General features: G+C 41.6%; 1 protein-coding gene across 2 annotated transcripts in view; it reads right to left on the bottom strand.

The window, feature by feature from the left end:
- Positions 1-25,833, bottom strand: part of pcnx1 (pecanex 1) — a 54,772-nt gene extending 28,939 nt beyond the window's left edge. For both annotated transcript variants that reach the window (XM_050062890.1, XM_050062889.1), the window contains exons 1-8: positions 25,486-25,833; positions 22,090-22,304; positions 17,329-17,434; positions 15,100-15,136; positions 12,018-12,083; positions 10,173-11,909; positions 6,337-6,466; positions 2,746-2,939 (exon numbers count right to left, since the gene is read on the bottom strand). In XM_050062890.1, coding sequence (XP_049918847.1) covers positions 2,746-2,939; positions 6,337-6,466; positions 10,173-11,909; positions 12,018-12,083; positions 15,100-15,136; positions 17,329-17,434; positions 22,090-22,304; positions 25,486-25,638 — 2,638 coding nt within the window. In that variant the 5' untranslated portion in view covers positions 25,639-25,833. The remainder of the gene's footprint in view (positions 1-2,745; positions 2,940-6,336; positions 6,467-10,172; positions 11,910-12,017; positions 12,084-15,099; positions 15,137-17,328; positions 17,435-22,089; positions 22,305-25,485) is intronic.
- Positions 25,834-27,909: the final 2,076 nt, after the last annotated feature.

The following is a 27,909-nucleotide window of genomic DNA, read 5'->3' on the forward strand; positions in this document are numbered from 1 at the left end:
TTTCAATTTAAGGTATTAGGCTGATAAGGACATGACCTGAGATTAATTTGTCCGATGCATATTTTCTGAAGAAATCAGTACAAAACTTCAAAGGAAAAGATTTTCTTAACATGCTTAATGCAACTCTGTACAATTGTTTAGTCTGACATCAGGGCTGCATATAAACTTAGATAAATGCTTTATCTCAAATTACATACTAGGTTCTCCATACCCAATACATGTTCCATTGTTCAACAGACTTTTGCGTACGTAAACAGTTAGGGCTGTAACAATGTAAAGATCCATTGATCCAGATCGATATTTCGATTCAATGATCAACCATCCAATATCACTGATACAACGTGAAAACATCGATCCATATCGTCAGCTTAAGATTATGCTTTTATTTTGAAATTTTGTGTCACAGTCAAACAGCAGCAGGCAGATGGTAAGCAGCCGAGGGAAAGACGATGAGGATAACATTATTTATTGGGGAATAAATCAGCAGAGTGGCAATATTGTAGACTTGGGAGAAAGTATGGGTCAACAGACAAAGCATGTGCCGTATGTAAACAATGCAGTTATGTGATAAAACACAATGTAACATTAGCTGCCTGGCCGCCATCTCACTGCTAATTCCTTGCAGCAACATGAGCTGCTTTGTTTCATTAATGTTCGGCTGAAAAAACGTGCACGCAGGCTGAAATTGAACTGAGCTGTTCTGTTGGGAGATGCAGTGACGTAAACCAACAGTGAGTAAGAAAAAGTATAAATTATACATGTAATTTATTAAGGTATGAGTAGAGGAAAAATGTCCGCTAGCCGCTAGGCTAATTCATGCAATGTAGACATGCTTAATTGTTTACTCCATGAACCTTGACAGTTACTACTTAGCTGAATTTTGTACTTTGTTTAACGATCTTGTTGTTAGTCCATGTTTTATGGCTGTTTGGAGAAGTTTGCCTTCAGGGCTTTAATCAGATAGCCCTTAAGTTTAATGAAAAAGATGATGGTTTGAGTTAGAATAAGAAGATTTCTTCCAGAAAGCACTGAAGGTTAACTTGTCCAATGTGCTGTTTAATATATGCTTGTGAAGTCAGTTTAACGTAAACTTTACCACAGTCACAATTATTCACATTATCTATGTAGGATATTTTAACTTTTATGGACAAAAGTAAAAAAGAAGAGGGTGGTAGCTTCTTCTGTAACTGATTGTGTTACATGGGCAGATAATATCTTCTTATATCAATCACAGGCCTCTGAATCGCATCGAATCGAAATCATATCATGGCAGATTTTGTAATATCAGCAAATGTTGTATCGCCGTCCAAAGAATCGATATATAATGTCATATTGTGATGATACTGGTGATTAACATCCCTATAAACAGTAGAACGCATCTTTTCAGACACACTGAGTTGTAATTACGACATCACTTCCTGAGAGCCTCATTGCTGGTTGGAGACGCATAACCACGGTAACCCGTGATAACCTCGGCTCAACCAGCATGTGTGAGCATAACGTACCTCTCTAGTTCTTGTTTTTTCATCCCATCTGTAGGTGTAATGTTACTTTGGCTGTTAGAAAATGTGAACCGCGGGCGACCTCTATGTGTAACTTGATGTCACAGGCATTTTCTTTGCTAGATAATGTTCACATAAGCTAAATGCTAACAACAGCATGCTAACAAGCTAATGTTTTGCAGATTTAATGTTTATGTGCATACCAAATCTTGTGGCAATCCATCCAAATACTACTCAAGATATTTCAGTCGGGGTCAAAGTGGTGGAGTCATGGACCAACATCCCTGGAGCCACTGAGGTGGACAATAAAGTTATCTATCTCTCTAGCTATCCATCTATCCATGTATCTATCAGAGGGTCTAAACAAGTAGTTCCCAACTGGTCCAGCCGTTGTTATTAAGGTTGTCGTCACTACTGCATTGCATTATGGGATATATATGCTGGCATGGTGCCCAGTGTTGTCATATGTAACATTTCACTGGTAATAGTATACAATCATATCTGTATCTGCTAAGGTTTTGGACCAAAAAAACTCACATACTGTTAGCTTACTAAAAAGCATGTTGGTATGGAGTTTTGGACACAGCCTTAGTCAAAGCAGTGAAATCATGCAGATGCAGACAGACAAGAATTATAACGCTCTGAGATTAAAAGCACAGACACAGACATTCAGACTACCAAATTTCTCTAATAGCCATCTGCTCTGGGTCAAATTATGAGTAGGAGCAGTAATCCATTTATCACTGGTTCAAAGGAAGGACGTAAATCAGCTCCTACTAAACCTCTCTCTTTACAGTCATTAATGTGATAAGGATATCAGTGAGACGTGTTTATGTATGAGCATCAACAGCAATCTGTAACACTCAGCAGTGAGGGGTCGGGAAGCTGTGACCAAAGGGTACCATCAAAGTGAGGTCAAGTATTGGCTTCAGACAATATCACAGACAGTGATAAATGGAGCATGGGTAATTGCGCTCGGCTTTGACTGATTGCGCCAGTCCATCGACCGTGGATAATAGTGCTCTGCTATGACTGACTTCAACGGTCATATATGTGACCAACTCTCTTTGACCTTTTCCAAAACATCAAAGCAACAACTTTCAAACCAAAGCATGCAGAACCAGAACAACACAGCCAATTCAAAATCTGCCATATGGATCCAGCGCCCCACAAACTACCAATCCAACTCTCTGTCATGAGAAACTCCATCTTAACATCTCGGCTCTCTCCGTGAGCTCCCTACCGAAGTCATCCTGCAAGCTGGTAGCGCCAACAGTTGAGGCCTTGTCCTGAGAACCCTCCAGGTGTGTGCTTCCGTTCCTGGCCAGCAGGGAGGCGCTTGCGCTCAGCACGGTCACCTGGGACGGGGTTCTGGATGGCTGACTTTTCACCTGGGAAGTAGAAGGCTGGGAGGCCTGGCTGAGAGCCTCCTGAAGACTGTTGGGGGAGAAGGGAGAAGGGGAGGAGATGAGAAGTGATGGATGCCAGAGGGGAACTGCTGATATACAACATCAAAGGTGGAGAGAGGAGTGACACAGGTATAACTTCACAACAGAGGGATTTCAGGTGGTGTGATGTACATGCTGGATGTCATAGTGGAGGTCCTCAAATCAGATCCAAAAAATTTTAACGACATTATGACTCATTTCTGACCAAAAAAAAAGAAAAATCAGGTAATTTTTACACCTGATTTGTATCATGTCATTTGTATTCAATCACCACCAGATTATTAAACTAAAACTAGTGTTCACATTAGTGGTTTGCAGAAGAGTCTTGTACAGATGAGAGACTAACATGTTCCACTGCAAATGGACCTCCATGATGACATCAGCTGCGGATAAGATTTGTGACACTGTGTGTAAAGCCTGCACATTAAACATTTAGGCGGCCTTTTCTTAAAGCTGTAAAGCAAAGTCCAAGCATTGCAGAAGCGACTTAGCTCTCCATCCTTTTGATTTAAAAAAATCCACCCATGTGTTTGTACCCGAGGCGTGCAAATGCTAATGCATGTTTTTCCTTGCAGAGGCACACTAACATTTAAGGTTAAGGAAAGAGGTGTTATGTAGCACTTTACACAGGGGAATATAGACAGAGAGAACAACAGGGTCCTCTATACACAAGGAAAAAGATTTTAGATGGAGACAATCAACTACACCACTGATAGATGAGTTAATTGTATGATTGCTTAACAATATTTAAAGTAATCATACAGTGAGAGGAGTATTTGACAAAGACTAAAATGTCCACTGCACAACTAAGAAAGTCAAAAAAGGGTTTAGAGTGAAGGGACAGGGGAGGGCGGGGGGATCAGTGGAAGAGGGAACAATTTTGCATTTTGCAAGTTTATTGACCCCTGGCAGGCTGCACACTTGTTTTCCTTGCTTAACGTTTTTCTCGGCTCAGCATTTAGAAATGTGACCTTGCTAAATAGATGCAGGAAAACACAGAATCTTGGCTGGAGGTGAGTCGCTGCTGGCAGTTGTACAACAAAACTGGAGGAGTTATACGGACCCCAGGAACTGATGTATACCCACAGCATGACACCAGTGGATCATAAACATTCAGCAGTAACTTAGCAGTGCTTAAACTGCCATCTGACATAATGTAATAGTTTTTTTTTTAGATAAATCTCAGAGGGGTTTTATGCTTTGCTAATTTGACGGTAAGAAGACACACACATTTGCCATGCAAACCTGTGACCTTCCAGCCATGACTTCTAATCAGGCGACAACCTAAGGCGTGACAGTAGTCGATTGTGTCAGAACACAGATTAAAAGATAACTCTGTCCAAAGAGGACTCAGGTTTTCAAGGTCAGATCCCACATAAGTTACAAAAGGGACTGATGAGGCTACTTGAGACACACCCAAGTATGAAACTACACTAAATTGGTGCAGTGAGGCATTATGCTGCTATGATAAACAAATAAAATTTTGCATCAGGAATGTGGTTAGGAGCTCAAAAACATTACAAAACAGGAAAAAACAGCACTATGAATTAGCAAAAATGTCTGTTAAAGCAATACTTTGCCTACAAAATGACCATTTGTGTATCAATCACTCACTGTATGTTAGCTTTTATTGCTCCCTCGCCTCCACAGTGAACAGAGAAGCCAAAAAAGGCGAGCATTCTTCATGAATTAAGGTGAAAGGGGACAGCGTTTAACAACAGGAAGCTATATTAAAACATCTGTTTACACACTAAAACACAGCTCATGTAGTATAATCAAAGTCTTGTATATCCAGTCTTAATCTCAGTACTTCCCAAACACAATCGCATTACGATTTAAAACACGTCATAGCCAGGTAGCATGCCTATGCACACGTGTGTTTGAATTCTGCAGCAGAGCTCATATGCACGTGCACACTCAGGGCGCGCTACTCGTAAGCGGAAGTGTCTTATATTGTAAGGTTTTAGGGAAAAGGCATGTGTTTGGGCAAAACTGAGCATATGACTAGATAAATGGACCTGCACTTGTATAGTGCCTTTCTAGTCATCCGACCACTCAAAGCACTTTTCACGCTACGAGTCACATTCACCCATTCTCATACACTGGTGGCCGAGGCTACCATACAAGGTACTCAGTTTTTAACACACTCACACGCTGATGGAACAGCCAACGGGAGCAATTTGGGGTTCAGTATGTTGCTCAAGGATACTTCGACATGTGGACAGGAGGAGCCAGGGATCAGAACGCCAATTGCCCGCTGACGACTCACTCTACCTCGGAGCCACAGCAGTAACAGTACGAGACTTGGATTATACTGTGGGAGTTGAAGCATCCTTGGGCAAGATACTTAACCCCAAATTTCTCCTGATGGCTGTTCTATCAGTGTGTGTGAGTGTGTGTGAATGGTTACTGAGTAGCAGGTGGCATCATGTATGGTAGCCTCGGCCACCAGTGTGTGAATGTGTGTGTGAATGAGTGTGACATAGTGTAAAAAGCATTTTGAGTGATCAGAAGACTAGAAAGGTGCTATACAAGTGCAGGTCCATTTACCACTTGTAAATGGATGTTTTGATATAGTTGTTAAATGTGGTCCTGAATGACTTCAGTTCATGTTAGTTGTATTGTGGAGACGGGGAGAACAAAGTTATCTTTATGAATTCAAGGTAACACATGGTGGGTGAGTAACTGATTTTTTTGGTTATTATTTTGCTGATGAAGTGTTCCTTTAAAAAAAAAAAAAGGGGAAATCTGTAAATATATTTTTCCAGTGAGTTATAGCGTTAAATTTACACAAACTTGGTTTAGACAGTGTTAAAAGCTGGGCTTATAAAACCTATTAATGAGCAGCTAGGGGAAGCAGCTACTCTCACAATTAATAACAAAACTATTCCTGTGGGGACAGACTTAAACCTTTGATTTTTAAAATGATCAATGTCATCTTCATCTTTCTCTTTAGAAAGGTCGCTCAAAAGGGCAGAGCAATGTGATACAGCAGGACGTCTGTATTATTGAACGAATCATGCGCAGCTCTGAGGGGAGACGGTGTGTCAGCCAAGTAGATTAGTCAGGCCTTGTGGCACTGAGCCTCTGACTTTGTAAGGGCTCCATTCTTTGATCCATGCTCAAAATGTGGAGTTTAAAAGATTAGATCGAATGATAGGAGGATGAAAAGAGCGAAGTCTTGAGAGAAGGAGGACGAAAGACATCACATGCAGAGTGGAGACACCCATCCAGTGATAGATGATGTCTTGCTCGATGTCATGCACTGCAGCAGACGCAAACTGGTGGTGCTGATGTGGGACAGGAGAGAGAGCGCCACCTGGCAACATGCTCATACCAGGCAACACAACGACAGAAAACGACTGCCTGCTCCATGCACGGCGTACCTGAGAGGAGATCCAATGAGAGAGGTGGGTGGGGTGGGGTTACTCCCTGCGTTGTGTCGCCGCCGCACAGCCTGCCGACGAAACGTGCTACGCTCACGCCGAAATATGACCGTCTCCTCGCTCCCTGGGGCTGTCATGGTGAGAGACATCATTGGCCGGTCAGACTGGATGTGTTTCCTTTTTTTGACAGCTTTATGAGGACACTAGCGTGAGGTGATAGCTTCATGTGTTACACTGGATTTCTGCTACATTTCAGAAACAAAGCAACAACAGTTACAAAATCATCTGCTTGAATTCAATGAAGAGTTTCACTCCAGAATAAGAGCAACCATTAAAAAATACGACATCCACTACAACATGACTGACAGAACAAGACTAAAACATGGTGCACTCTGTTGGTGAGCTACTGGTTTAGATGCAGATGATTCCGTTCTAGCTGGGTACCACTTGTTCTGTATCACGCAGCTCACTCTCTCTCCTCTCATTTCCTGTCTGTGTCTCTCCTGTCACTTTCAAATAAGGGCAAAAATAAACACTGAAACATCTGTCTGAAATAACACATTTTCCAAATCAGATACACAGCATTTCAACAAGTGGTGAATGAAGAATAATGCAACACTTCATTTTCCCAAGACCCTCTACAGTCAGCTGTCTTAAAGGACTTTGGGAGGACAGCACAATAGGACAGCACAATTAATTGAAATATTATCGAAATTGCAATATGGCCAGGTACAATATCCAAATGGCAGGAGCTACAATTTTTGGAAACAGGTAAAACGTGTCACAACATACTATTATAAATGAAGCATTGTGGTGCTACCAGACATAAAGGAACATGCTTGTTTAGTACAGACCTCTAGCTAACATCACATTACCATCATTTTTCAGCGAGAGTGAAATGCAAAAATAACCATTCCCACGAAAAATTGCAACTCATATGGCAACCACGATATCTGTCAAAATAATCACACATCATGCAGCCCTGCTTCCTCTTACAAATCAAGAGTTGAATTCAGAAGAAATAAACACAGCTTTCTCAGCTCATGACACACAGAAGTTTTGCTGCTACAGCTTCACTTAGTCTGGTACGACCAGCAGCTCATGTCATGGTGGCTAACATTAGCTAGCATAAGGAATCTTTAAATAGATATTGCTGTAAACTGCAATAACTGAGTCAGTTTGCTGACCCCATGACTCCTCTCTATGTGTGCATCTATCATGCTATATTTTAGCATTTACAGTTATGCTGTCATTGTGACTTGTGGCCACAGTGTTGAGCAAAAGTTACATACTGTAGTCTTACTTTAAAGGCATACTGTGCAGGAATTGTCCGTTACTGTTTGTTAACATCGCCAGCGGAAGTGAAAAATGAAAGCCATATTCACTCTCGTTTTGGAACAACCTTTGTCCACTTGGCATTTACTATACTTTAACTATACTTGTGTTCTGTCCACAATTTTTGTAGCTACCTTTATCCCACCTAGATGCTGCACCCATGATCGTCTCGACCACAGCAAAATAAGAAGACAATGAGAAAATACAGGCAGAGGGCAGAGTCTCTGCAGATAAGTACAACATCACATACTTGCAGCCCAGTGATTTCCAACTGGTGCAGCCATGGGGTCCTAATTTCTCCTTAGGCATTAGTTCAAGGTCCACACAGTTTAATATATTCAGCGTCATACTTGCGTTTGGCCATGTTGTTGAGCTAGTTTGCTGTCTCTGTTAAGTAAAGGTCCGTTAGTCACTCACTCTACAGCAGAAAAAGACGCTTCAAAATAAAAGCTTGGTGCCAGAAAGTCATCGCACTTCAAAATAAACTGTGCTTTTTTTTTCTTTTTTTTTACAAACTTGACACGTTTTGAGAGTCACTTGCAGTCCACTCAGAATGGACACGTGACCCACCCACCAGTTGGGAACCACTGCTGTCATGAGTTGTAAGTAGAAGTGGGGGAAAAATCAATACAGCATTCTACTGTGGTATTTTTGTGTTACACTGACTCCAAGTATCCATGTTTTTATTCTAGAAATTATTAGCATTGCAAATGGCAATAAAACTTGTGGTAGCCTACTAGAATAACATAATCAACTGCTCATTATTTTACTGCAATAAAAATGACTGAAGTAAAATGAACAGACTAAAAACTTTATTTTATTAAATAAATCAGGTGCTGACAAACGTTTCTTTTGGGGACATAATTTGTACTTGAAAAAAGGTTAGAAATCACATCATATCAAAACATATTTTATCGCTATACTTAGCATGTTGCAACACAATTAAAATTGCAACGTATTGCAACTTATGCAACATGATAATATCATATCGTGGGGCCTCTGGTGATTCCCACCCCGAGTCGTAAGTAATGATTAAGAGGAAGTACTTTTTTTATGACTCTATACATTGTATTTTAGGAAAATCACGCTCAGTACAACTTTAATGACATAACCATAGGGCAACCTGAAGGAGAACTAGTGGAATGGGACCAAAGGGAAAAGGGCTTCTAGTTTTATTCTTGTAATGAAACCATTTAAATGTTAATTTTTGACAACAACAGCAGCACACAGACAGAAAACTATTAAAGCAGCAAAGTCACTCAGCACACTCTAGCTAACATTAGCCAATAACAGTGACTGGGTGTATGTCAACAAGTCACACTACAGTGGAAGAACCCTCAAGCATATTAAAATGAGCAGGGGTGACTTTACTTATTAATATAACTCTTCATTTGTATGAGAAAGTGTGTGCTATTTATTCACTGAAAAACTAACTTAGGCTGACTGCAATTAGCATAATGATACCAAGTGAGAGGTGTCATACGAATATTTTCAGCCCTGCAAATTCCCACCAGTAACCACTAAACTTCAAGTCCAGTCAAACATACTATAAATCAATCAGCTACGCTAGATTCTACTAATGGACGCCCCTACATGGAGCTGACTGTGACCATGACAGCTTCGAGTCAGGTTAACACAAATCCGGACAGCAGGAATCACACACTAATTATGAAACCAGCCAACAGATGACATGCCCAGACACATCCTGCCTCCCAGGAGGTGAACACACTCTAGAAAGTTAGGAAACAATCAACGACAACATCGTGGAGCCAAAAAACAAGAACCAAGAAGCGAAGCATGTGGGGGAGGGGCTGTCTGTGTGACTTGGTGTGTATGACACTAATAAGAGAGCTGCTGTTTGCCTAACCTCAGCACAAAGCACACACTGTGCCATCATGCTAATAGTGATCTACACAAGACACACTATGCTCGGGTCAGAATTGTCACTCCATGGAAACTCACCATGGTTACACTGAATGAGCAAGGGCAGACAGCATCTCTTACGCAGCCCCAAACACACGTACACAAAAGGCAATAATGAAGCAAGCCTAATGTCTGGAGGACTACACCCAAAACAGTCTCACTTTTGTCACTTCTATCCTAATGCTCCTGCTACCAGCCCAGGAGCCAGCTATCCCGTAAAATGAGCATGATATATGGTTTCCAGTTAATGTTCAATACACAAGCATCACTCAGTCTCCACATAAACAATCTAAAGCTGCAAAGCACGCAAAAATAACAAAAGCAGACTAATAATAGAGCCTATAGTACTGTCTGGGACCATATCAGTGTAATACAGTTCTGCTGAGAAGTCACAAAAGAGAGTGTAAATCGAAACAAGTGAAGTAATCAGCTCTGTAAAATATGGTTAAGGTTGGACAAAACATTTCTTGTGATGCACTTCAGAGACTGCACAGTGTGGACGAGTCATCAAACACTAGTAGTAAACCAGATAGAATGCGATGTGTACAGTATGTCAGAGCGCTGTGTGTGGTACATACCCCGCAGGGAAGCAGCAGTGGCATCCTGAGGCTCAGTGAAAGCTGCCTGATTGGGCAGACTGTTTCTGGAGCGGGTCACTGATTCCAGCTGGGAGGCCCGACCCAGCAGGGATGCCGCATCCAGGACTTCCCCTTCTTTGGCTTCCAGGTCCGACTTGGAGGTGGTGAGGGGCCGGGGCCCAGCTGGAGCTCCGAGGCGGCTGGGATCGTTAAGGCAGGCTGCCGTACCACTGTCCAAACTCAACACTCTGGCATGTGTTTTGGCGCTGCCTGTGCTGGGGGTACGGCGGGAGGTGCGCCGCTTCCCTTCGGGTCGTGCTCCTGCCTCGGATCCTGCCGCAGCTTTTACTGTGGAGGAGGAGGAGGAGGCGGCTGCATTGGATGCAGTGTGCTTGGCTTTCAGGGCCCGGTAGCAGCCCTCTGGTGAGTGGCAGGAGCGGGAAGTGGTGCTAGATGAGCTGTCTGTGCTTAGGTGGTGGGTGGAGTGGAGACTGGAGGCACAACTGAGTTCACTGTGATCGCTGGAGTCCTCCTCTCCACCCCCAGTAAACACAGCACTACAAGGCTTGGCCATGCCACGCAGAGACATGTAGTCCCTGTGACGGCTGGCATCGAAGCTGCTTGCCCTTTTTTTGCCAGTCCGCCGGCGTCCACTGCGCCCCGTTGACAGGGAGGAAGTCCTCTGAACATTGTTGGCTGACTTTGGTTGACTGTCGTCTTTCACCTGCTCCTGCTCCGTGGCAGCTACACCTGTCGAGCCATCAGCATTGGTCCTGATGCCAGGCTCTTCCTGGCACCTGCCAGGTTCTACCAGCTCTTGGGGTGCAGAGGACGGTGTGTCAGCAGGTTGTTTAGCAGTCAGCTCATTGGCATGAGGGTTTTTATTGGCCTCCCTGGAAGGAAGGTTACTGAGACCTCGAGAGCTGACACTGCCGAGGCTAGAAGTCCTGCCGTCTGCAGGAGCAGATGCAGCATCTCCTCTGTCCCGTACACGCTCATCCCCTGAAAGTGAGAACAGGCTCTCCACATGTGTCGAGCTGGTCTGTTCACTGTGAAAGCTGCTGACAGTGCTGTTGGTGTCCCTGTCTGTGCCACTGCAGTAGCTCTCTGTGGAGCCACTACTGCGAGTACTCAAGCTCCTCAGGCTATCAGCACTGCGCTCCCCACCCTGGGACTTTCCTCCTCCACCAGAGCCTTTCCCACTGCCACCCACGTCCACCTGGTACAGCCCTGAGCTACCTTCCCCCGCCTCCCTGGAGGCTGAGCGGGCTACTCTGCGTGATTCTTTGTGCCTGTAACACTCTATCCCCGAGGTGGAGGGGACAGCTTGGTCCTGCTGGTACAGCCGCTCGGCCGCCTCTCTGCCACATATCCCTGACCTGTGTGGTCTGGCGGCCTCCAGCTCACACACAGGGTCAAGGCCACCTCTCCTGGGTGGAGGGTACAGAGCAAAGTCTGGTAGACACGGATCAGGGAAAGCAGAGCCTGCTGAGCTAGAGGTCCGAGGCAGGCCCCGAGAACGGAGCTCCTTCCTGTAGCTCTGAGATTGCATGGATGCGTGAGTGGTCACCTCTGTGTCACAAGAGGAGTGCGACAGGCTGAAGTGATAAGCAGCAGAATTACAGAGATCAGCAGGCTCCCTGGACAGCTCTGAAGGACACAAGGAGGTTGACGGCTGCAAGGAGGCGAAGGAGTCATTGGGAACAAGGCAGTACATCTTTGTATCTGATAGCAGATCTAAATGGACACAAAGAAAACAAACATTAGGACCACTTTGAGACGTCACAGCCAGTAACACGAGGAGGCTTTTTGTTTGTGTGTGACTGCTCTGCATATTTACTGTACCATGGTCATGGCTGCAGCTCTCGACAAGAGTCAGACTGATGTCATCTGAAGTCTTTCCCACATCTCCTGCGAAGACAGGAAGAAAGCAATTAAAAGATGACATCTTGATCAATTATTAAAACATTCACACGCACTAACCCTGAACACCCACACATAGCTAGCTTCTACAGAGGATAAAGTAACAGATACCCGTCTCCTTCCCAGAATCACTACTTCTGAGAGCTCTTCTAAATAGATTCCTTGAAACCCCAGATAACCTTTGAACAAAGACACAACTGTTCTTTGCAATCAGTGTTTCTCAAATCCTGCAAGTCTCACTCGCTGATACTTCCTGGGAGTTTGTGATGGACAGTCTGAGTAGATGGAATCCTTGAAGGGAAGAAGATTAAAAAGCTAAACCCCAGCAGAGCCCTTGTCCCACTTCCGACCATTTCCTGTCATCACAAACTGCCAGCTAATTAGAATGGCATCGAACAGACTCGCTGAATTATTCAGACGACGCAGCCGCCTCGCTCTAACACTCAGTACAATGGACCCAGAGCAAAGCTACAAGTTCATTTATTGTCTTCTTCTCAGTTTTCCAATAAAGAGCTCCTGGAGAACGACTCCCATGCTGGGTCTTAGAGTGTATTACTTTTTTTTTTTTGTCAAACTCAGCAGTGGCTGTCTAAAGCTGCCTCATCTTGGTTTGACTGGTGAGGTCACGGTAATGCTGAGTCAGACTACATCTCCTGAGCAGCTGGGGTGATCATGGTTAGAGATGTGGTGATCCCACTGAAAGAAAATGCACCACAGGCTCACTAACAAGACTGTAAAAAACCAAACTGAGGAGTGCTTGTCACAAGTCAGATGTTGCATTGGCACAGAGGACAGGGATTTGGCATGGGCTTAGGCAGCATCTATTTTTTCATACCTTCCTGATATTTCACTGGGGTATACGGTATACAGAGGTATTTGTATTAAAAAAGAAAACTTAAAAGCCAAGCAGCTGGTGACACAAGTCACAAAGCATGTATGACACTGTCTTGGGTTGTGCGAATCATTACATTTTGCCAACCAGCCACAGCCAGCCTAACAACCGGCCCTTGCTGATATATATTCACGAAGGTGTTGCACCCCCATCCCTCCAACCCCACCCTAAAGCCCAGTTCAGACCAAAGATTTGTGATGAGACAAGTTGAAACAGACAACTACTTGCAATATGCCGGTCTGCAGTGTTCTAAAAACCTGCCGGTTCACACCAGTGCAACTAGATAAGACGGTGTATCATCTCTATGCAACAACTCTCCATGTTTTTGTTCTGTTTGCAGCTTTTCAGGATTATTTTGTGGCTGAATATAATTTGTAACTTCTTAGAATATGAATGAGGACAATGATAGTGAGATACTGGCTACAGCTGCATTTGTAGTAGTGATGAAAGGTGAAAACAGAAACAAAGCGACCATCAGATGGACTGTATTTATAATAAATACGCCACAATATAAGTAAGTGTGTCAGTGAGAATGTGTGTGTGTGTTGGGGGCATACAGCACATAGAGCGAGCAGCAGCAGTGACCCACCGTCTGACACCAGCACATATGAGGACAGGGACGGAGAACCTGCTGCAGCAAGCAAACACGCCATCTCCGGTCATTTTGAATTGATCAGCGGACTTCACAACAAGCTGATTGGCTGTAGAAACAGGTGACCGGCCTTATGCTTGAAACAGTGTCAGAAATTAGCAAGGGCCACGGGCCATTTGGCCCGCAATTTATCCAGGAATGCCCCCAAAAGCCATGTTCCGGGGGCCAAACTTGCCCCCAAGTTTTTGAAACAACTATATGTATTTATATTTTTAACAGTATTACAATCTGACATTAAAGTATAATTTTATTTTCATTAAATTAATTTACCATCACGTCTACAACTCATTTTCCAGACATAATCAACGAGATTGCACTGATTACGTGAGAGTAATCTGACAGAGAAGGGGAGGGGGCTTTGCTGTACCATAAGTACAGACTAACCATTTCTTGGGTGATCTGTGTCTACTCAATGAAAAATTAAGGTAGAATGAATGTTAAATTTTAAATTAACTTACTTCCAGGATTGGATCTAAGGAATTTATAGTAATTTGGCCTTTTTAACAGTAAAAGTAACTGTAATGTGGTGAAACATTAGTACTGCTTTCAGTAGATTAATGGTTAAATCATCACATTTAAACTGGTTGAATTATAGGAAATCTGAGTGATATTTTGCAACCATAACTTTATGTAACCCATTATTTATTTCATTTAGTGGTTTCTACTGAAGAGTGAAGACACTATCTTAGTTGGTTTTGCTTTTCATGTGCTTATTGTTAGAACATAATTACAATTTTTTGATGGCCCCCAAACATTTCGAAAATGCCCCCATTTTTTAGACCGTGGGGGCCAAAATTGCCCCCAAAATATTTTGTTAATTTCATACCCTGGCTCGAAAACCAACCACTGGCAATGTGACCAGCGGAGTTGCAGGTTACACCGACAGCCGGCTTGAGTCGAGCTCAGACCGGCCACTTCACACCACACGTGAATCTTTGGTCTGAACTGGGCTTAAGATGAGTTTGAGCTTGGTGTTTGCTAAGTTCCACAAGTTTCCGTAGCTTTTTCACCCTAATAAATACACAAAATAAGCTCACAAAATGCCGAAAAGGAAATATTCTTTCACCTATTTTCCTTACTAAACAGAAAAATGCAACCGTACACCTTCTGAATTCAAGTTTCTCTCTTTCACCAAACTAAAACTAATTTAATTACCTTGTTAAGTCATCCAAAACACACCTCATAACACCAAAACTGCCTTGTTTAGTCCTTCCACTCTCCCAACAATCACCATTTCTGGTTTGGTCAAAATAAACTCTCTGCGGTTGCTGACAGCTTTCTTTTCCCTTGTCCTGTAACCTTATCCCCACCACTCATAGTTGCCTGCTGCCTGTTCCACCAGTAGAGACTGACCTCTGGTGGCACATGCTGTGCACTACATTGCCTCATACAGCATCTCTGTATCACTTTAATAACTTGGCATATGTTTTCAGTATACATGACAAGGTAGTCGTAGTCACCTTTGGCTACTGTTGCTCTTCCATGTGTGGATGCAATCTGAAATTTGAACAAAAAGACATGTTAAGCCATTTGCCTTTTGAAAAAGATGATCAAGATATCACAAAGCAAGTTTCTGGAGTAAAATGTTCATTAAAGGCAAAGTGACAAGGTGTGTGATCATTAGAGATTTCAACATCCAAAAGAAGACCCTGTTTGTGTGTTACAAACAGCTGGCACCTCTTCACTGTCATGACAGAGAAAAGTTTTGGCTCCCCTTCCAACTCCCTACACAGCAGCTGAGAGGAACATGCCGGCTGATTAGCGACTCAAGGACACACAGTACAAAGACGTGGAGCGCGGCACCCATGGGGATTCAGAGGTTAAATATATCTCCAGAATAAAACAGTGAAATAACTTTGAATATTTAACGAGATATCAGCTGACAGCGAGCTATGTGAGGATCATACCTAATGAAACACACACAAACAAGTCCTTCCTTTGGTCCTGCAATAACAAACGTCAGCTGCAGACCTGGACTTCTGTGCCTTAGGTTTGTCTTAGCTGTCTGTGGGAACCTTAGCTGGGTTACAGTAAGCACTGTACATGTTGCATTAAAATGAGAGGACGTTTAAAAGCTGATGGCGTTTGTTTGTGGGAATATTAAAGATTATTCCCTGTACTGTGTAGCAAACGTTCACTGATCATTTAACACTTGTAACACAAGCAGTGGTTTACAAAACTATGTTGTGAATAAACTGGTGTTGGATGAATCAGATGAAGTTCAGTTTGATACATGGACACAATTTTCTTGAAAATCAAACACACATTCATTCGCACAATAATGCATACAATCTCTGAAACTAAATCAGTACTTTTAGGACTCTGTTTTTATTAACCAAGACACAAAACCTGAATGTTTTAATCATTAAGTATATCTTATGTTTTCTCAAATTAATTGAGGCTGTATGCAGTATTTCAAAAGACAGTCAGGCTGTGTTGGCAATCACTCCCTCGTTCACACTCATCACTCCCCATATAACAGGGTGTTGTAGTGGAGCACAACTGTAATTTTTGCACCACGAGTCAAGAGACAAGTCATAGCATTGTGTCGCAGGATTTTTAACAGAGAGCAGTGTACATGCCATGGGTATTACTTTTTTTCACTGGGAGTTTTTAAGGGCACTTTAGGACACACTCAGAACGTGGACTGGGGATTGGCATTTTAAGCAATTTCCATATTCGAGTAATCACATTAAGTTATTATCAAGTACTCATGAAAAAAAATAAAAAAATAAAAAAAAATAAAATATCAAATTAAATTAAATTAAATTAAAGGTCGGAGGTGGTTAATGCACAGAGGTCATGGTTACAGTTACTACTAGCCAATGACAGCACAGTAGGATGGGACTATGCGCTGAGAGTGCTTGGGAGAAAAAATAATGCCACTTGCAGTAGTGAGCCTGAAGCACGTGACCATTATAAGGCAATCTCTGGCCTGAAAAATGAAGCCAACACAGAAATGCCAAAAACTGCAGTTCCTCGAATGGCCACTTGAGGCTGGCTCAAAAAGAGAGTCAATCCCCATCAAGGTCCTGCATGGGTCTGATTTTCTTGACCCGCTCGAGAATCTGAACTATGACCTACGATATTGCACTCCTGCTGTATTTTAAAATCTAAAGTTTGCAGTTGTGTCTCTGACTGACTGAAGGCCTGCACATGTGACCAGATAGTTTTGCAACCTGACCTTTAACACAACAACAAAAAGCATCAAAAAAATTGATTACTCTATCTGTTGAACGAATACGGACATCCAAACTGAGTACTTGAATTCTCAAGATAAAAAATCTTCGAACTTGGATTTTGTGACACCATTGTCTTGGTTATGCACTTGGTTACATTGACTGTCAATCATTTCTACACTATATTAAACAGGGAGTCATTTCAAACACAGACTGAACTGGTGTGAGCCGTGACAGTACACGACCTCACTTATAGTTCAGAAAAGATGTACAGTGTGACAGTAAACCGAAACCAAACAGTTCCTGACAGTAAATTCAGGGTTGGCCTGAATATTAGATTGTGTTTCTTCCCAGTAAATTACATTTGAAAATAAATGGGTTATCTAGAATTTGAGGACAAGAAATAAATGTCATCAGGCGGGGGTTGGGCCTCATACTCATCATCGTCTTATTATCTTATACTCAGCCCAGTGCTGTACACAGTGTGCAGCAGGCCAGTGCTCTGCTTACCTGCTGGTTAGACTCCAATCCAATATAGGAGTTCCTGGAGCTGCAGTCCACTGGTGGAGTCTCTTGCCTGATGAAGTCTGCCATCTCAATACCCCCTCCAGGATCCCTGTGCAGAAACACACACACACACACACCCACACATGCATACACTTGTATTACCAGAACAGGCACAGTGGACTTCCTCTCTTAAATCTAAACAGATGGTACAGATGAAAAGTGACATTCATCTTGTTTGATTCATATGTACAGTTGGCTCTGTTCTATTTACTGTACATCCCTCCCTTTAATCTGGACACCTGACTCAGTTTAGGGCAAAACAAATCATGTAGCTTTATTGAACAGGCCCTTTATGTGAGTTTTAAAAATCAACTGAGGGCACAAAAACAGTTGAAAGCATCCATGTAGCTTTTCTCCAGGCCTATATTTAGCCCCGACGTGCTTGTTTTAACCAGCTGGTATGTCGAAACAAACAACTTGCCAGGACCGTCTATAAATCATTTCCATATGCCAAAAATGTTTCATAACGGGTCAAACCACAACACAAACACTCCGAGTAATGAACTACAACGTGCGGAGCGCATGAGCGGAGACTGGAAAAAGGAGCAGTGAGGGGAAAATGAGTGGGCGGCGGTGCAAAAACACCTTAATCAACTTCAGCTCGGCTCGTCGGCTCTACTGTAAACTCACACAACCTGGAATGTAATGCCAGATGTGTGGGCAAAGCTGCGACTGCGACTGCCCCTGTGGTCGAGAGCTCTCCTTCTTCTTCTTCCCGTTGCCTTTCCCCTCTCTCAGCATCCTGCTAAGCACTCCCTCTGGAATGTGAATATGAGTCACGTCTTCGAGTCATGGGCAGTAAAACGCTGGAAGCTCGCTGGCTTTTGTTTCTTCTGAATGAGAGCTAAAACTCTTCATTAGGAAAAAAAAGGATGACGCCTGGCATTCAGAGGGAGGTAACACAGAATCTGTACTTTTTAACATGTGACAGTAATCTTTATTTCATGGTGACTGATGACACAGTGGATGTAAATTACTTTCTCAACTTGTGCAATTCATAATGAGTTGTTTATGTTATTGTTCAACCATGCTAAACATAACGCTCACACTAATGAGCTCATTAATTACCTTAATTGAAGTATTAATTAGAATATATTTCACTGTCACCATACATAGCCTTAAAGGGACAGTTTTCATCTTACTTCCTGTGGTGCTTTTTATCAATCTGGATTGTTTTGGTGGGAGTTGCACAGTGTTGGACACATCTGCCTGCTCCCTAATATAATGGAACTAGATGGCACTCAGCTTGTGGTGCTCATAGTGCCGAAAAAATACATTTGAAAAACTCAACATCAATGTCTCTTTCCAGAAATCATGACCCGGTTACTCAAGATAACGGACCTTGTTGTGAGCAGCTTCATGTAGGAACTATTTTCTTCCTACCAAACTACACCTGCCAACTGCATCACCACACAGAAGGAAGAGTGCATCTACTGCTAGCTCACCTAGCCCCACTGAGCTAGCTAACATTACAGCTCAGCCAAGGAGGACGCTGTTAATGTTTACATCTCACACTGTCATGAGCGTGAGCTTCTTGTCCATGAGTAGATGCACTCGTCCTTCTGTGTGGTGATATGGCTGATGGGTGTAGTTCGGTAGAAAGAAAATAGTTCCTACATGAAGCTGCTCACAACAAGGTCTGTGGATTATCTTGAGTAACAGGGTCATGATTTCTGGAAAGAGATATTGCTGTTGTATTTTTTGGGCGCTTTGAGCACCACAAGCCATCTAGCTCCACAATATTGGAGAGAAGGCAGACATCTCCACAGCTGATATCTCCAACACTTGGCAACTCACACCAAAATTATCTAGACTGATAAATAGCACTACAGGTAAGAGGAAAAACATGTGTTTAAGTTTTTCCCCTATCTAGATATTTAAATTTTGGAGCATCTTATCGCATTAATTTTTAGATCATCAACTCTGCAAAGGAACCTGTGGCATAAGAAGTACCTATAACAAGTCCTATCATGTAATTATAAGAGTTGATATTCATGTGTCTGCACACACACACACACACACACACACACACACTGGGACATAAGGTATAGCACCATGGCAGCAGAGCAGAACATAAAAAAGTTGGTATAATTGAAAAACTAGCTGTATATTCGGAAAGGTTCACACTTACAACTGAAAAAGAAATTTACTTATTAGTACCCTGTGGAGTTTGTGACCACGAGCAGGTCCCTGGAGGGATGTCTCTGTGAGTGGGCCCAGACATAAATGTGGGTGACTTGATGCACGTTTCTGCCAACTGTTTCACACTACAGTATATCACTGGGCTACAAGTGTCTGTGATGCACCGAGAAACACAGCAGTGCTCCAGCAGAAATCACTGCTAGCTAGCAGACATGAATGTAAACAATGCAGGTTTCATAACAAAAAATCGGCTCTGAAACGGTTTTATCAGGAGGAAATGAATTGCACATGTTTGTTAGGCTTCAAGAATACAAACAATGTGTTTGGTGAGTAACAGTGAAAGTAAACAGAAACGCTGTTTCCAAGAAAACTCAGCAGGGCATCTTTAAGTATGATTAATGTAGTTTGGATAGGCTCTAAGCAATAATTTTGTGATGCATTTTAAAACAAAGCTCAACAACACACATCTTCGCACAAGCCACAGTGTGGACAGATTTACAGAGTGCTGCAGGGATGACGTTTATTTGTAGGCCAACCAAGAAGTAAACATCGCCCTGGTTCCCTCGACAAAAAGCTGATGGGACTTTTCCACTGGATTTTGGATGACTGCAGAAAATAAACTCTGAGGCAAACATTTATGATACTTCAACATTTTGTTCAGCAAGATACCCTTCACAAATGAACACCACTATTATGACTTTAGAAGTGTAAATGCAATCACCAGAAGTAACAAGCTAACGTTAGGCTATAAATGAACTACACCACGGTCACATGACTTAACCATCGCCACCACAACTAGGCTGTACAGCAGTGTTCTGCAGGATGACGCTCTCGTCTCATTTAGTGAGTCTGGAAGCAACCGCCTTCTTTAAGACACATAAAAGCTTCAGAATTCACAAGTGGTGTTTTTACTCATGCATATTATGTTGGAGAACAAATCGTCAAAGTCTTTTAAGCTTGTGTTAACCCACCAGCTTGTGAAAACCCACTGATTTTGAGATGAGGGAACCCGGAGTGCTAAAATGCTAAATCAATTCCAGGTTTCAGGACTCATTTCTGCTGCACTCAACCTCTCTAAGGGTGCTTTCACACCTGCCCTGTTTGGTTCCGTTCAATCGAACTCAAGATCATTTGCCCCCTCAGTGCGGTTCGTTTGTGCAGGTGTGAACATAGCAATCACACTCAGGTGCGCACCAAAACAACCGGACTGAGACCTTCTTGAAGAGGTGGTCTCAGTCCAGTTACAAACAAACTCTGGTGCGGTTTGTGGTGAGAACGTGTTCCGACCTGGATCTGAACCAACTGCAGTCACATGACACATTGTTTGGGTTAAACATGAGCATGTTACAGTCCTGGAGGATTATTAATGTGCACCTCCTCCTGTACTGCCTTAATATGCACATTCAGCACATCCAATGCATCAAAACATTGTTTTCTAGTTGGAGTCGCGCCTCGTTTTCAAACTGTATGGTTTGACTAAAATGAACAATGACAGCAATATAGTCCACGATGAGCAGCGCTAAAATCAACCTGCGTAGTTGTCCCTCCATTGTGACATTAGAAAGTGTCACATTTATCTTGCAAGTGTACTCTTCTTCAACGTTTGCTTTACTTCCTGGATTTTTCCCACATGGAAATTCTGACCAATCAAGAGCAGCTTTCTCACGCAAGGCATTTGATCTGGTCCGCTTGTAAATGCTGCCGTGAGAACACGAACCAACTCTAGGCAATTATACAACTTTGGAACAAAATCAGTCCCTGATTCAGACGAAAGCAAGACAACTCTAGGTCTGAAAGCAGCCTGAAAGTAATTTAACTTAAAGGAAATACAAGGCTTTCACTCCAATCTGACTTTTTATATTGCCCTACAGACAATTCGGGCAAGACGCGCCTCTTGAGAGTGTGCTAAGAAATAAGACACAATATGCTCAACCTATAATTAGACCTTCATGACTTGGTTCTGGATCTTTAATTAGATAATAAAAAGAACGACTAGGACAGCACTCCAATTGGACTTTTTAAAATTGCCACACAGAGATTTTGGGCAAGCAGCCAGCACAACCAGCTGTGGTCACCTATATTTAACCACACCTGTGTTTATTCATTGTGAAATCACCAGAGTCATCAATATTCATCAATCATTCAATAATTTAGACTCAGCCTAAAACATCTGTTGTGTCTACTACCTCTCTCTGCAGGCACGTCTATAAATTGATTTGTTGCAGCTTGGCTTGACTCGTTCTATCAGGAAGCCTTTAAAGTGATATATTGATCCTTCTTGTAGCAGCTGGGTTGCAAAGGACTCGACCTTTGACCTCAGCCCTGATAAGACAACTCCAGATGACATCACCTTTAAATGACTCCATAGCCACGCTCCATTGTGACTCTTCACCATCATTGATCAGGAAGCATGATGTCCCCTCGCTGACACACAACACTCCTACACTGCCTTACTGTGTCTGCCTCATCATCTGAGCAGCTTAGTCACACTCCTGGAGCGTCTTTGTCCTACATCTCCAGATATCAATGTCCATCATCGGGCCGCGGAAGACGTGAACTTACCCCGGGCCGTTGCTGTCCTCCCGACGGGTGACGCCGCCATCGTTAGCCCCCTCAGTGCCACCTCTGCTGCCCTGACTCTCCTTGGCCTGGTGCTCCACCACCTCCCCCTCATCCAGGGCATGATGGAGGCGGTAGTTCACCGTCTTCAGCAGCAGGAACATGGCAGCAATAACACCACAGTAGATTCCCACAATCACCATGGTTGGTTGCAGGGCCTGGGATGAGATGGAGAGAAGCAGAAGTTAGTTTATAGAGGGAATCTGACACTGTAGAGGGATCAGGATGATGCTGACTGTATATTTCATTTTATTTATCTCAGGGGCCAAGGACTGATATTGTAAGGACATATTATTGTCGTTGTCCAAGATTATTTTGCTCTTCTTGACAATGAAACTCAAGATACGATCAAAAAGAAGGAGAAATGCATTTTTCAAAACCTCTAACTGATATCATGAACATTTTGTCTCTAAAATGACAATAAATGTCTAAAATTTTTGACAGATAAATACAAATATTGTACATTACATAGCTGTAATTCTTTCCTGTAAAATGCTGCCTGCAGAATGACGCTGTTCAAGGTCCACAAGGTTTAATATATTCAAAATCATACTTGCGTTTGGCCATGTTGTCAAGCTAGTTTGCTGTCTCTGTCAAACAGCGGTCATTCACTCACTCTACAGCAGGAAACAGCACTTCAAAATAAAAGCTTGACCCAGAAATTCACTGTACTTCAAAATGAAGTGTGTTTTTTACAAACTTGACACGTTCACGAGTCACTTGTGGTCCATTTAGAATGGACCCGCGACCCACTTTTGGACCACGACCCACCAGTTGGGAACCACTGATTTACTGTATCTTTTAAAAATGTTTCATGTGTGTAAATAAAACGAAATAAAATAAAACGAAACAAGACAGCAGGAGGACAGTTTAAAAATGTCTTGCTGAAGGACATTTAGTCATGAGGAACTGCGACCAACTACTGCACCCAACTGCAACCTAGTCCTGCACAGTGGCGCCCCAAAGAGGGGCTCGCAGGGGTGTCCATGACCCCCCAGTACAACTGCTGCCCCTCCTCACTGGCCAACCCAGACGAAAATAATTAGAGGGCGATATCACTGTCTTTAAAGGGATAGTGTACCCAAAAATGAAAATTCAGCCATTATCTACTCACCCATATGGGGTGATTTGCTTGGCCTGCTGCCCCCGTGACCCAGCCCCGGATAAGCGGATGAAAATGGATTGATAGATGGCAGGTAGTGGTATCTTGTGAAACTAGACAACCCAAGGCATCCATTGGTACCAATCATGTGGCATAGCTTGTTGGGGAGGAAAGCATTCCTTAAAATTAAAGCTGTATATTTGTCCTTTATAGAAAAAAGGGAAAACAAGCCAATCTGATGGAAAAATAAATCCCCTGACACATGTACAGATACATAACCCATTAAAAAGGATTGTTGTGGAACTCAAAATGTTACTGTACAAGTATTAGTCTATGCACATCAGACAATTAGTGACATTATTAAGAGATCACTGAGGTCGTCCACTGCTTTACTTTTAAACTTCCCTTATGTGTCCCACAAAAGTACAGGTGAGAGTGCTTTCTTTCTTTACGCTCCTAAACTATGGGATTCACTACCTCTGGATATTAGCATGGCTAAAGCTCTCTCTGTATTTTAAAACGTATATTAAAGACGTATCTTTTTAATCTGGCTTTAAATGTTGGGTAACATTACAGTCTTGATTTTTAGGTTTTAACAATTGTTTTTTACTGTGCTTTTTTATGTCTTCTGTTTATTTTTCTTATAAAGTATTCATTAATTTACTCTCTTTTTATTCTATGGAATTTTAATCATCTTTTTTGTTAGTTTGTTCTGTTTTGGTTGGTTAATATTTTGTTGTTATGTGTCTTTGTCATTGCTATTTTGCCATGTGAAGCACTTTGGGCTGCATGTTTGTGTGAAAGGTGACATATTTAAAGTTGAGTTGATTAACTGTTAAATAAAAAACAAAGTATATCAGTGTGTGAATCCTTAATGCTCCATATTGACACAGTTTTCAACAAGCCTATATACTGAAACAGTATAAGTGTATTCAGTTATGGCTTTTTGGCTCACCCTGTCACCCCTGTGAAACATTTCTAGTGATGCCACTGCTCCTGCATCCAACTTATCTCCTCTAAACACAGCTGCTAGAAGTATTAAATGCATTATCTCACCCATCGTCCCCATCATTTACGACACACACTGGCAGCCTTTCAAAAAACTACAGCATTCAATTACAGTTTTAATGCCTCTTTTAATAGCGACACTGCTGAGGGAGGGAGACTGTCACCTGTTTGTTTACCACAAGGTGTCTGAGCTCCATCTCCTGCGTTGTCTCTGTTGTCCTTGAGATACCCCCACCCCTGCTGCTGCATCTGTTTGCAGTTATTAGGAACAGCAGCAGCGCTCAAACCTGTGGCTCAATATAAACCACAGAGCTGACCAGCGTATTTCCACTCCAGGAATAGAACGGAAACCACAACCCGGTTTGAAACATCAGCTTCTAGATATAGAAGTTACTAGTATGCATAGCAAACAGCCATTTTCTGACCTGATTACACTTATAGAGATATAGAGATGTGTGTGCAGCAACACAATCAATCACACACATTTGTAACTTGCTCTGCAGCTTGTGTCTGACACACAAATATATTCACAAGTGGACTTTAAGTTGAGGTGTCAGGTCCTGAGACAGTTCAGACTAACACAAAGACACCTTGTGATAAGTGAAGTGAGCCAACAGCAGCCAGTCCACTGAGTGTGTTCCTTGGACATTACAGTTGCCAGATTACATCCTTGTCAGCTGTGCTCTTGCAGTCACAGCTGGTAGCTTCTGAAAACTGGTGATACCGCAAATCACTACCGACAGGAGGAAAACAACTAGATAAAGAGGGGGGTGGGGGAATTAAATTCACTGATTACAGCCTGGCACGGTGTAATCGACTGGTAATATCCTGACGGATCTTAAACTGCATCACTGTGATAAACACTGAATTTAAACAAAAGAGCAGTCCGGTCCAATCTATGTGGTGGATAGTGCACTCCACAGGGCAGCCATTTAAAGATTATTTTGCCATTTTTGCTGTCTAAATGTGCTTCATCTGTGTGTTACCGCGACAACCTTTTGGTTTTGTAAAATATTTTGTGTGTGGTGAAAATATCTCGTTACGTTTCGTTAGTTTAATGGGACGTTACATTGTCTCCGCTCCAGATAATAGACCGAGACCGACCGTTAGTATCCTGTGGCAGCTAACCTAACGGACACTTGGGTTTTGGGGAACTTACGGTGTCAACAGTTGAGATAAAAACACAAATAAAAGGGTAATAAAGGAGTGAAAAAGACAACGAGGCTCACCATGTAGAGAGTGAAGGGGAAACATAGCAGGAACAGCCAGATGTAGAGGTGTAAAGCGTTGACGAATGTATTCTGATCGGGGTCGTAGTACCATCCGCCTGTGACTGAAGCCCAGACCCCCTGCCTCAGGATCTGGAGAGTCTGCGACCCCATGTTGTTTTGTCCCCTCCGACGAATCCGAGCGGAACCGAGCGACGGAACAACCAGGGTGACACGCTGGCTAGTCGTCGCTGAACATGACAAACGGTGCTCTGTTTTCAGACACTGGCCTGAGAATCCCCTCTGCAGCCATCTTCTCTGCTGCTAGCCAGCCAGCTGGGGCACTGTTCGCAGTCCTCCACCGAGGAGACTCCTATCCCACCACGCCCTGCGCGAAACTTCTTCTTCGTGGCATCCGAATGAAGTAGAACAACAGCTACTGTTTACACCAATACACTAAATATATATATAAATAAAACACCACTGGTTGCTTTGTCTCCACCATTTTTGTTGCCCGCTTCCTCTCTATGATGTGAACTCATATTTTCCGTGTGACTGTGCATGTTTGACTGAGACATGACTCAACACACTGATGATGGCTGAGGACACAAATGCATGAAATAAAACGTACCATTAGCCAATTAGGAGCAGGGATCAAACGTGGCCAAATGGCGCCACCTGCTGGTCACACTGTCTCATTTCAAACTCATTTTCTGCTCGATTTATGTCCTTTTATAGCAGAAGCACTCTGACTCTTAAGCACCATTACAGCAGTGTGAAAATACTTAATTACAGGTAAAAGTCCTGCATCCAGAGGACAATACAGAAGTATATGAAGTAAAAGTATTCTTCAGTGTGTACGTGACATTGTACAGTTGCAGATGTAGGTTCTGATGTGAGAGGAGATGACAATAGACAAAAGTTCTGCAGCAGACATTTGTTTTCATTTTCTTATTTTTCAAACCTTTCTCTCATCTTGTTTTTGTGTAATATTGGATCATTTTACCTCTTTAGTTTTCATATTATTATTTTTATCATATATATTGGATTGCACCTTACTTGCATGTTATATATGTCTTTATACTTTGCACTTTACTGTTATCTAGGTTTTATATTTTGCACTTTACTATCTAATTTTCACATCTGTACCTTACTGTTATCTATTTTCTTCTTATATTTTACACCTTAATGTTATATTTTGCACTTTAAGGTTATCTAATTTTTATATTTTGCACCTTATCTATTTTCATTAAATATTTTGCACCTTAATGTTATATTTTGCACTTTAAGGTTATCTAATTTTTATATTTTGCACCTTATCTATTTTCATTAAATATTTTGCACCTTAATGTTATATTTTGCACTTTAAGGTTATCTAATTTTTATATTTTGCACCGTATTATCTATTTTCATTAAATATTTTGCACCTTAATGTTATATTTTGCACCTTATGGTTTTTTATTATTTATTTTTTGCACCTTTTCTGTTTTCATTCATATTAATATTNATATTTTGCACCTTAATGTTATATTTTGCACTTTAAGGTTATCTAATTTTTATATTTTGCACCGTATTATCTATTTTCATTAAATATTTTGCACCTTAATGTTATATTTTGCATCTTATTATCTATTTTTATTAAATATTTTGCACCTTAATGTTATATTTTGCACTTTAAGGTTATCTAATTTTTATATTTTGCACCTTATCTGTTTTCATTCAATATTAATATTTTGCACCTTAATGTTATATTTTGCATCTTATTATCTATTTTTTTTGCACCTTAATGTTATATTTTGCATCTTATTATCTATTTTCATTAAATATTTTGCACCTTAATATTATATTTTGCACTTTAAGGTTATCTAATTTTTACATTTTGCACCTTATCTATTTTCATTAAATATTTTGCACCTAAATGTTATATTTTGCACCTTATCTATTTTTATTAAATATTTTGCACCTTATTGTTATATTTTGCACTTTAAGGTTATCTATTTTTTATATTTTGCACCTTATATCTATTTTCATTAAATATTTTGCACCTTAATGTTATATTTTGCACCTTATTATCTATTTTTATTAAATATTTTTCACCGCATTATCTATTTGTATCAAATATTTTGCATCTTAGTGTTATATTTTGCACTTTAAGGTTATCTAATTTTTATATTTTGCACCTTATCTATTTTCATTATATATTTTGCACCTTAATGTTATATTTTGCACCTTATCTATTTTTATTAAATATTTTGCACCTTAGTGTTATATTTTGCACTTTAAGGTTATCTAATTTTTATATTTTGCACCGTATTATCTATTTTCATTAAATATTTTGCACCTCAATGTTATATTTTGCACTTTAAGGTTATCTAATTTTTATATTTTGCACCTTAACTATTTTCTTTTAAAATATTTCATCGTTACTGTTATTTAGTTTTTAAA

The sequence above is a fragment of the Epinephelus moara genome, chromosome 14 (assembly GCF_006386435.1).
Source record: "Epinephelus moara isolate mb chromosome 14, YSFRI_EMoa_1.0, whole genome shotgun sequence".
NCBI lineage: Eukaryota > Metazoa > Chordata > Actinopteri > Perciformes > Serranidae > Epinephelus > Epinephelus moara.